The sequence below is a fragment of the Somniosus microcephalus genome, unplaced genomic scaffold, assembly GCF_052327205.1.
Source record: "Somniosus microcephalus isolate GS21.2 unplaced genomic scaffold, FLI_Smic_1.0 unresolved_chr9, whole genome shotgun sequence".
NCBI lineage: Eukaryota > Metazoa > Chordata > Chondrichthyes > Squaliformes > Somniosidae > Somniosus > Somniosus microcephalus.
Window position 1 is genome coordinate 636,040 of NW_028225187.1, and position 11,553 is coordinate 647,592.

The window sequence follows — 11,553 nt, forward strand, 5'->3', positions numbered from 1 at the left end:
TTTGACTGATCACATCACTATATAGTTATGTGAAAAACAGAAATTATTAACAGCTCCCAATTTCAGAATTGTCAGATTCAAACTCAACTTCTTCCAAGTACAATCTAACATTTCAAAAATTGTAATGGATGTAGGCGAGATATTAGGACTGTTGTCTAACACAATCCAAACACAGTGACACACTGACAGATGGGCAGGTGTAGCTTCACAGCGAATCCTTTCAAGCCTCACTAAAAAGTGGCAGACTGGCAATCCATTGTTCACTGATGGGGTTGTGATCTTTGTAAATTAAGAAATGGAAATGTGTCACCAGGCAACAGAAAAAGGTCATTACAACACGACATAAACAGACTCTTCAGGTGTGAGACATCAGACTTCAGAACAACATGTCTGCCAGCTCTGGCCACAAACCTCAGTACAGTCAACCTTTCAGCAGCTGCAGCCCTGATTAAATATCTAGTAGTTTAACATGTCTAGTAGAACTTTTGTATCAAAATAGAAGAAATGTATTTGTGACACACACACAATTAATAATTAAATCACAATGTGATTGTGAGGATCGATTATCGCATCTTGATACCTTCCGTGTCCACCAGTCGAGGAAGGTATCAAGTGAACCGGTGGACACCGCCTGCTCCCTCTCCAGGGCCACCCGGGCAGGGACAAGACCATGGGAGAGAGGCAGGCAGCCAGAGTGAACCCCCATGGGCCCCGCCCATCCTGGGCCTACAAATTGCTGTTTTTGCCAGGCCCAAGAGCAGGTCCAGGAGAAGATCCTCCCACTTACCCACCCCCCTCCGCACCGGGCGGCCAAAGATTAGGAGCGTGGGGCTAAAGTGTAACCAAGAGTTGAGGAGCAGCCCCTTCAGGTAACTATACAGGGGCTGTAACCTCTCACACTGACTATATACACAGCACGTGGACTCATCTAGGTCGCAAACATCACATCTGGCCTTGGAGTCCGGAAAGCAGCTTAAACTGTTGCACACGACAGTTCCCTGCAACAGTCTCCACCCCAGATCCCCAATGGTGCTGGGAAGGACCCCCACATAGAGAGCCCTCCATTGGGGACCCATGCCTCCGTCAGACAGCAAGATGACCCGCCAGTCTGATTGAGATTCAGCAATAAACAAAATTAATCAATAAATGACACAGAAACCCGAGTCCCCGGGTCCTCAGCCCTGGTGTGAAGTACGCTGGCCACCAATTTTCCGTTACTAACTGGCACCTCAGGCCCTGCCCAGTCTGGTTTAATTACTAAATGTTTTCTAACTCGGGTTCAGGCCTGTCATTCTGAGGGAAACTTACAAGGCCTCATTTGTTGGTGTGTCCCACCCGAGCGGCTGTTAATGGCTTTAATAAACTGGCAGCAAGGTTTTTTTTAAAGGTGGAAAGAGGTGAAAAACGCCACTAGCGATGCCTCAAAACTCACGGACAGAGAAATCCACTTCATCAGCACCCCTGCCACAGGACTCAATATCCACCCCCTCCACCACTGGTGCACTGTGTCTGCAGTATGTACGGTCTACAAGATGACCACGGTCAGGCCGTGTGGAGTCAAGGGCCAGGCAGCAGAATGGATGGAAAGATCGCAACAAACTACCCTTAACGCCAACCCTCTGATTTCTGTTTTGTAGCCAGCTTTCCATCCATTCTGCTGCCTGGCCCTTCACTCCACACGGCCTGACCTGGGTCATCTTGTCGATCTTACATACCGTTTATGGATAGCAAGCTGGTTACAAAACAGAAAACAGAGAGTAGGGGTTGGGAGTAGCTACTCAGACTGGCAAAAGGTGAGAAGTGGTGTTCCACAGGGATCGGCGCTGGGATCACTATTGTTCACCATTTACATAAACGATTTGGACTTGGGAATCAGAGGTACAATTTCAAAATTTGTTGATGACACCAAATTGGGAGGTAGAGTTAATCCTGAGGAAGACAAAATGCAAGAAGACATTAATAAATTTCAGAATGGGCATGTAATTGGCTAATGAATTTCACTGTAGATCAGTGTGAGGTGGTGTGTTTATGAATTTCACTATAGATCAGTGTGAGGTGGTGTGTTAAGGAATTTCACTGTAGATCAGTGTGAGGTGGTGTGTTAATGAATTTCACTATAGATCAGTGTGAGGTGGTGTGTTTTGGTGGGAAGAATAAGGAGGCCACACACTACTTGGACAAGGGGGTGAAATTGGATTGCTTTGTGCCTCCCGCGATATTCAGCGGGAGTTTAGTGGCGGCGGTAGCCGGTAGCACCCCGCAGCACTGCACCGCCGGCAATGATGTCATCGCCATGCGCAGCACCCCGGCTGCAACCTTGGGTTGCGACCCCTGACCTATCGCCGGATGATATGTCCGACAGGGTCAGGGGTCATTCTTGCAGCCGCAGCAGCGCCACTTAAAGGGCAGGTGTCGGGCGGCAACTTTTTATTTTGGCCGACTGCCAGCACCTGCCCCCTTCCCCTTTCTTCTTCAGGGTGTCGGCCGCGATCGCTCAGCCCGGCGCTCCTCTTGATCCGACACCCCGCTCCCCAGTGGTCCAGCAGGACCCCGGTTTGCGCAGTGCTAAATGGGCTAGAGGAGCAGAGGGATCCAGGGATACAGATACACAAAGCACTAAAAGTAGCAACACAGGTTAAAAAGGCCATTAAAAAAAAAGCACTGGGGTACATTCCTAAAGGAGCCTTCTGTTCCGTGCCTAGGAGCTCTGAACCATGGCAGAGAGCAGCTGCGACACATTTCTCACACGTCTCGAGATTAACCCTCATGGGGACTTTGCTGTCAGTGAAGAGAGACGAGAAAGACCAAACTGCCGTTTGCCCCTCTCAGTGTGGCCCTGAAGGACTGTGTCCAGGCTGGAGTTCTGTTCCCGCCGTACGATCCTCCCCAAGATTGTCCTTTCTGAGCTCCAGCCAGGTGATGCTAAACACTCAGGTGGGAAAGAAGAAAATCTACAATAATGTGTTTAAAACAAAGTTGATTTATTTGACATCTATCCAGAATATTAAACTCCAGCCCAGTTATAGGGGTTATTAACATCAGCAGAAACCCTGTCAGAATGAACATGGTTCAGTCCTGGATATGATTAACAGCAGCAACAACAACAGAATCCAACCCCTGCAGTCACTTGTGAACTCGCTGGTGTCTCAGCAGGATGGATGACTGAGTGAATCCCTTCTCACACTCAGAGCAGGTGAACGGCCTCTCCCCAGTGTGAACTCGCTGGTGTCTCAGCAGGGTGGATGAACAAGTGAATCCCTTCCCACACTCAGGGCAGGTGAACGGCCTCTCCCCAGTGTGAGTGCGCTGGTGTACAGTGAGCTCAGATGACTGCCTGAACCCAGTCCCACAGTGCGAGCACCTGAACGGTCTCTCCCCAGTGTGAACTCGCTGGTGTGTCAGCAGGGTGGCTAACCAAGTGAATCCCTTCCCACACTCAGAGCAGGTGAACGTCCTCTCCCCAGTGTGAACTCGCTGGTGTGTCAGCAGGTGGGATGAATTAGTGAATCCCTTCCCACACTCAGGGCAGGTGAATGGCCTCTCCCTGGTGTGAACACGCTGGTGTGTCAGGAGGTGGGATAACTGAGTGAATCCCTTCCCACACACGGAGCAGGTAAATGGCCTCTCCCCAGTGTGAGTGCGCAGGTGTACAGTGAGGTCAGATGATCGCCTAAACCCAGTCCCACAGTGAGAGCACCTGAACGGTCTCTCGTCAGTGTGAACACGTTGATGGCGTATCAGTTCCCCGGAACCTTTATAGCACTTCCCGCAGTCCGGGCAGTTAAAAGGTCTCTCATCAGTGTGAACTCGCTGGTGTGTCAGCAGGTGGGATGAATTAGTGAATCCCTTCCCACACTCAGAGCAGGTGAACGGTCTCTCCCCAGTGTGAGTGCGCTGGTGTATAGTGAGCTCAGATGACTGCCTGAACCCAGTCCCACAGTGAGAGCACCTGAACGGTCTCTCGTCAGTGTGAACACGTTGATGGCGTATCAGTTCCCCGGAACTTTTAAAGCACTGCCCACAGTCCGAGCAGTTAAAAGGTCTCTCATCAGTGTGAACTCGCTGGTGTCTCAGCAGGTTGGCTGAATCAGTGAATCCCTTCCCACACTCAGAGCAGGTGAACGGCCTCTCCCCAGTGTGAACTCGCTGGTGTGTCAGCAGGGTGGATAACCGAGTGAATCCCTTCCCACACTCAGAGCAGGTGAATGGCCTCTCTCCAGTGTGAACTCGCTGGTGTGTCAGTAGGTGGGATGACTGAGTGAATCCCTTCCCACACTCAGAGCAGGTGAACGGCCTCTCCCCGGTGTGAATGCGCTTGTGTCTCGATAGGTCAGAGGGTTGGCTGAAGCTTCGTCCACACACAGAACACGTGTACAGTTTCTCCCCACTGTGAACAGTGCTTTTTGCTTCCATGTTCAGAGGCCGGTGATATTCAGATCCGATGAGTCGAGTGACTCTGTCAGATCTTGAAGTGATGTTTGGTTTGAGCTTACCGTCTGTAAATCCTCCCCTTCCAGTGCCCTGTAAAATTAATATAAAACAGGGAGCGTGAGAGACAACCCACAAGAAAACAAAGGCAGGTTGTGAAATTGAGCTCAGTGAATCTGGTCATTTGTGGGGCCGGCACTAGAATAGCGACCATGAAAGCTGCCGGATTGTCATAAAAACCCAAGTGGTTCACTAATGTCCTTCAGGGAAGGGAATCCGCCACCTGGTCTGGGCCTACACAAGACTCTGGCCTCTATGGGAGGAGAGAGAGTGAGAGAGAGAGAGGTGGGAGGGGGAGGGGCGAAGGAAAGGAACTTTATACATCTGCAACTCGACCAGAACTTTGATAAAACCTCCAAAACCCGCAACCTCCACCACCTAGAAGGACAAGGGCAGCTGTTGTATGGGAGCACCATCACCTCCAAGTTCCCCTCCAAGTCACACACCATCCTGACTCAGATATATTCATCGTTGCTGGGTCATAATCCTGGAACTCCTTACCGAACAACATTGTGGGAATACCTTCACCACACGGACTGCAGTAGTTCAAGAAGGTGACTCACCACCCCCTTCTCAACGGGAAACTGGGGATTGGCAATATTTGCTGCTCTTGCGAGCGACGCCCACATCCCAAGAATGAATTAAAACAAATCTGTAGATGTAAACTGGATTAAAAGCCTGTACAGAAATACTTGTTCCTAAAACAATACTCTTTTACATTGCACGGACAGTGTCTGTGTAACAACCTAATCGCCCCTAGAATCCACCTCCCTTGATAGTCTCACATTGGAAATTGTTGGGTCCTCCTGGGCTGAGAAGTACTGGGGGTTAAAACCAGCAGCTTCTCCTCCATCTCCACTCCAGCTCAAACTGAAACATACAAACACAGAAACATAGAAGATAGGAGCAGGAGTAGGCCATTCGACCCCTCTAGCCTGCTCCGCCATTCAATGCGATCATGGCTGATCATCAACATTCAGTACCTGGTCCCTGCTTTCTCCCCATACCCCTTGATCCCTTTAGCCTTAAGAAATATATCCAACTCCTTCTTCAATATATTTAATGTATTGGCCTCGACTGCCTTCTGTGGTGGAGAATTCCACAGGTTCACCACTCTCTGGGTGAAGAAATTCCTCCTCATTTCTGTCCTAAATGGCTTACCCCGTAACCTTAGACTGTGACCACTGGTTCTGGACTCCTCGACCATCGGGAACATCCTTCCTGCATCTAGTCACAGAATCACAGAAATCACAGAAAACCCCACAGTGCAGATAGAGGCCATTTCGGCCCATCGAGCCTGCACCGACACATATCCCACCCGATCCCCGTAACCCCTACACCAACACATATCCCACCCTATCCCCGTAACCCCACGTATTTAATCCCCCTAACACTAAGGGTCAATTTATCATAGCCAATCAACCTAACCCGCACATCTTTGGACTGTGGGAGGAAACCGGAGCACCCGGAGGAAACCCACGCAAACACGGGGAGAATGTGCAAACTCCACACAGACAGTCGCCCGAGGCTGGATTCGAACCCGGGTCCCTGGCGCTGTGAGGCAACAGTGCTAACCACTATGCCACCGTGCTGCCCCGTCCTGTCCAGTCTGTCCAGTCCTGTAAGAATTTTATAAGTTTCAATGAGATCCCCTCTCATTCTTCTAAACTCCAGTGAGTACAAGCCCAATCGTCCAAATCTCTCCTCATACGTCATTCCTGCCATCCCAGGTATCAGCCTGGTAAATCTTCGTTGAACTCCTTCCACGGCAAGAACATCCTTCCTCAGATAAAGCGACCAAAACTGCACACAATACTCACAATGTGGTCTCACCAAGTCCCTGTACAACTGCAGCAGGACATCCTTGTTCCTGTACTCAAACCCTCTCGCTAAGAAGGCCAACATACTATTTGCCTTCTTAACCGCCTGCTGCACCTGCATGCTTATCTTCAGCGATTGGTGCACAAGAACACCCAGGTCTCGTTGCACTTCCCCTTCTCCCAATCTATTGCCATTCAGATAATAATCTGCCTTCCTGTTTTTGCCACCAAAGTGGATAACCTCGCATTTATCCACATTATACTGCATCTACCATGCTTCTGCCTAATCACCCAACCTGTCCAAATCATGCTGGAGTCTTTCGGCATTCTCCTCACAGCACACACGCCCACCCAGCTTTGTGTCGTCTGCAAACTTGGAGATATTACATCTAGTTCCCTCGTCCAGGTCATTTATATCTGTTGTGAATAGCTGGGGTCGTAGGACCAAATCCCTGCGGTACCCCACTAGGCACTGCCTGCCACTCAGAAAAAGAGCCGTTTATTCCAACTCTTTGGCTGGCTGGGCAGCACGGTGGCATAGTGGTTAGCACTGTTACCTCACAGCGCCAGGGAGCCGGGTTCGAATCCGGCCTCGGGTGGCTGTCTGTGTGGAGTTTGCACATTCTCCCCGTGTTTGGGTGGGTTTTCTCCGGGTGCTCCGGTTTCCTCCCACAGTCCAAAGATGTGCGGGTTAGGATGATTGGCTATGTTAAATTGACCCTTAGTGTTAGGGGGATTAAATATGTGGGGTTACGGGGATAGGGTGGGATATGTGTTGGTGTTGGTGTAGGTGTTACGGGGGTCGGGTGGGATATGTGTCGGTGCAGGCTCGATGGGCCAAAATGGCCTCTATCTGCACTGTGGGGTTTCTGTGATCTGTGACTGTGATCTTTGCTTCCTGTCTGCCAACCAGTTCTCTATCCAAGTCAGTACCTTGCCCCCAATCCCATGTGCCTTAACTTTACACGCTAATCTCCTGTACGGTACCTTATCGAAAGCCTTCTGAAAGTCCAAATACACCACATCCACTGGTTCTCCCTTATCTATTCTACCAGTTACATCATAAAAATTTTCCAGTAGATTAGTCAAGCATGATTTACCTTTTGTAAATCCATGTTGACTTTGTCCGATCCTGTCACTGTTTTCCAAGTGCTCTGCTATTACATCTTTTATAATGGACTCTAGCATTTTCCCCACGACCGATATAATTCCCTGTTTTCTCGCTACCACCTTTTTTGAATAGTGGGGTAATATTAGCTACCCTCCAATCCATGGGAACTGTTCCAGAGACTAGCGAATTTCGGAAGATGACCAGCAATGCATCTACTATTTCTTAGGCTACTTCCTTAAGTACCCTAGGATGTCGATTATCAGGCCCTGGGGATTTATCGGCCTGCAATCCCGTCAATTTCCCTAACACCATTTCCCTACAAATACTGATTTCTTTCAGTTCCTCCCTCTCATTAGACCCTATGTTCCCCGACATGTCTGGGAGGTTATTTGTGTCCTCCTTTGTGAAGACAGAACCAAAGTATGTATTTAATTGGCCTGCCATTTCTTTGTTCCCCATTATAAATTCCCCTGATTCTGACTGCAAGTGTCCTATGCTTGACTTCACCAATCTTTTTCCCTTCACATATCTACAGTTAGTTTTTATGTTCCCTGAAAGCTTACTCTCATACTCTATTTTCCCCCTCTTAATTAATCCCTTTGTCCTCCTTTGCCGAATCCTAAACTGCTCCCAATCCTCAGGTTTACTACTTTTTCTGGCCAATTTATATGTCCTCTCCTTGGATCTTATGCTATCCCTAATTTCCCTTGTTAGCCACGGTTGAGTCACCCTTTTTGTTTTATTTTTATGCCAAACAGTGATGAACCAATTCTGTAGTTCATCCATGCGATCTTTGAATGTTTGCCATTGCCAATCCATCGTCAACCCTTTGAGTAACATTCCCCAATCAATCCTACCCAACTTGCGCCTCATACCATCGTAGTTTCCTTTATTTAAATTCAGGACCCTAGTCTCTGAGTCAACTACTTCACTCTCCATCTTAATGAAGAATTCTATCATATTATGATCACTCTGACCCAAGGGGCCTCGCACAAGAAGATTGCTAATTAATCCTTTCTCATTACATAATATCCAGTCTAAGATGGCCTGATCTCTAGTTGGTTCCTCGACATATTGGTCCAGGAAACCATCCCGTATACACGTCAGGAATTCCTCCTCCACAGTATGGTTACTAATTTGGTTAGCCCAATCTATATGTAGATTAAAGTCACCCATGATAACTGCTGTGCCCTTATTGCACGCGTCTCTAATTTCCCGTTTAATGCCATCCCCAACCTCCGCATTACTGTTTGGAGGTCTGTACAACACTCCCACTAACGTTTTCTGCCCCTTGGTATTTCTCAGCTCTACCCATACAGATTCCACATCATCAGAGCTAATATCCTTCCTTTCAATTGTGTTAATCTCCTCTTTAAAATGCAATGCTACCCCACCTCCTTTTCCTTTTTGCCTATCACTCCTGAATATTGAATACCCCTGGATGTTGTGTTCCCAGCCTTGGTCACCCTGGAGCCATATTTCCGGAATCCCAATCATATCATATCCGTTTACCTCTATTTGTGCAACTAATTCATCCACCTTACTACGAATGCTCTTTGCATTAAGATACAAGGCCTTCAGGCTTGTTTTTTTAACACTCTTACACCTTTTAGAATTATTATTTACTGTGGCTATGTTTGATTTAAACCCATGATTTCTCTGACCACCACCTTTGTTTTTCTCCTTCCTGTCTTTTGCTTCTATCATTGTTTCCCTTTCCTCTGTCTCCCTGCTCAGGTTCGCAACCCCCTGCCATTTTAGTTTAAACCCTCCCCCAGAGCACTAGCAAACCGGTCCCGGTCCTGCCCAGGTGCAAACCATCCGGTTTGTACTAGCCCCACCTCCCCCAGAACCGGTTCCAATGTCCCAGGAATTTGAATCCCTCTCCCTTGCACCATTCCTCTAGCCACGTAGTCATCTGAAATATCCTTCTATTTCTACTCTGACTAGCACGTGGCACTGGTAGCAATCCTGAGATTACTACCTTGGAGGTCCTATTTTTTAAATTTACCTCCTAACCCCCTATATTCAGCTTTTAGGACCTCATCCTGTTTTTTTTACCTATATCGTTGGTACCTATATGCACCACGACAATTGGTTGTTCACCCTCCCCTTCCAAAATGTTCTGCAGCCGCTCTGAGACATCCTTGACCCTTGCACCAGAAGGCAACACACCATCCTGGAGTCATGCTTGCGGCCGCAGAAACGCCTATCTATTCCCCTTACAATAGAATCCCTTATTACTATCGCTCTCCCACTCTTTTTCCTCCCGTCCTGTGCAGCAGAACCACCCACGGTGCCAGGAAGTTGGCTGCTGCTGCCTTCCCCTGATAAGCCATCCTCCCCAACAATATCCAAAGCGGTATATCTGTTTGAGAGGGGGAGGATCACAGGGGACCCCTGCACTACCTGCTTGCGCCTACTACTCTGCCTGGTGGTCACCCATTCTCTTCCTGCCTGTGCAGCCTTTACCTGCGGTGTGACCAACTCCCTAAACGTGCTATCCACGATGTCCTCAGCATCGCAAATGCTCCAGTATGTATCCACTCGCAGCTCCAGCGCCACAATGCGGTCTGTCAGTAGCTGCAGCTGGATACACTTCCTGCACACATGGTTATCAGGGACGCAGGAAGTGTCACAAGAATTACAGACACCCTATAAACTCCGCCGCCTCGCTCTTTATATCACCGCCACCGCTGCTGTGGGGCCTACCTGCTCCACCACCTCGCTTTATATCACCGCCGCCGCTCCTCACAGGTCCGCCGCCACTATGGGGCCTACCTGTGCCTCGGATAATAATGGATACATAGAAGATAGGAGCAGGAGTTGGCCATTCGGCCCCTCGAGTACTTGAAGGAAAGAAATTTGCAGGGTTACGGGGAAAGGGCGGGGAGTGGGACTCACTTAAGTGGTTTTGCAGATAGCCGGCACGGGTTCGATGGGCCGAATGGCCTCCTTCTGTGCTGTAACCATTCTATGATTCTGTAAAATATTAGAAAGTTTGTTCCACAGAAGCACGAGGTTTATCTGCTTTTATTGATTAATTTAAAAAGTCTCTATTAAAACCTGAGCCAGTGTGTTGTGAGCCAAAGAGCCTTGTGTCCAATGCGGGGAATAAAGGCCCACAGCCTCCCCGGGCCCCGGGCCCTGAACAAGGGACTGGAGAAACTCGCTGCCCTGCGGATCAGACAATCAGCCGGCGCTAGTCCCGCCCCTCGGGCTCCCCGATTGGTTGGAGGACCCGCCGCCGGCTCGCTCCTCCAGCCCCGCCCACTGGGTGCCGATAGTCCCGCCCCTCGGGCTCCCCGATTGGTTGGAGGACCCGACGCCGGCTCGCTCCTCCAGCCCCGCCCCGCACGCTCCCTATTGGTGGGAAGCTGCCGTCAATCAGGCGGCGGGCCCGGGTGACGTGTCCCCGAGGAGATCACGTGCACCGTCCAAGTGCCGCCGCTCGGTCCGGGGCCTCGCGGACTCTGAGGTTTTTCTATTTCTCTCGATTCTCTCCCGATCCACCCCGCGCCATTCTCCACCCAATCAGAGCGGAGAAAACTCACTTCGGGTCACCGATCGCGACTCTGGAACCGACACCAAGGCCTTTCCCCGGAATGGCCCCGCACCGACTCCGTCCGGCAGGATGCCAGTGCGCAGGCGCAGCTCCGAGTGGGGGGAGGGGGGTTGGTCTCCTCTGGGCATGCGCGGTCATTACCCTTTGTGACCGGGAGGGGTCGCTGTGCCGGACTCGGCCCAAACTGCCGGTCCCTGTGCGCATGCGCGGACTCTCGGCTGTCAATCAACCAACCGCCAGAAGAGGTCGCTGGTGAGACCAGTGAAGGAAGAAAGACTTGCATTTATATAGCGCCTTTCTCCACCACCGGACGTCCCAAAGTGCTTTACAGCCAATGAAGTACTTTTGCAGTGTAGTCACTGTTGTAATGTAGGAAATGTGGCAGTCAGTTAGCACACAGGAAGCTCCCACAAACAGCACTGTGATAATGACCAGATAATCTATCATTTTTTATGTTGATTGAGGGATAAACATTGGCTCGGACACTGGGGATAATTCCCCTGCTCTTTCCCACATTACAACAGTGACTACTTCATTGTAGCACTTCATTGGCTGTAAAGCACTTTAGG

The 11,553-nt window shown here is 49.7% G+C and overlaps 1 protein-coding gene across 2 annotated transcripts; it reads right to left on the reverse strand.

The window, feature by feature from the left end:
• Positions 1-2,964: 2,964 nt before the first annotated feature.
• On the reverse strand, positions 2,965-11,064 carry LOC147084197 (uncharacterized). 2 transcript variants are annotated; one of them, XM_085979452.1, is made up of 3 exons: positions 10,974-11,064; positions 10,324-10,401; positions 2,965-4,521 (listed from the first exon to the last, which is right to left on the reverse strand). In XM_085979452.1, exon 3 carries the CDS (start codon positions 4,411-4,413, stop codon positions 3,124-3,126), a length of 1,290 nt encoding a protein of 429 aa, XP_085835578.1. In that variant the 5' UTR covers positions 4,414-4,521; positions 10,324-10,401; positions 10,974-11,064; the 3' UTR covers positions 2,965-3,123. The 2 variants fall into 2 exon arrangements, with proteins under 2 accessions (XP_085835578.1, XP_085835579.1); XM_085979453.1 differs by lacking the exon at positions 10,324-10,401.
• Between the last annotated feature and the right edge of the window lie 489 nt (positions 11,065-11,553).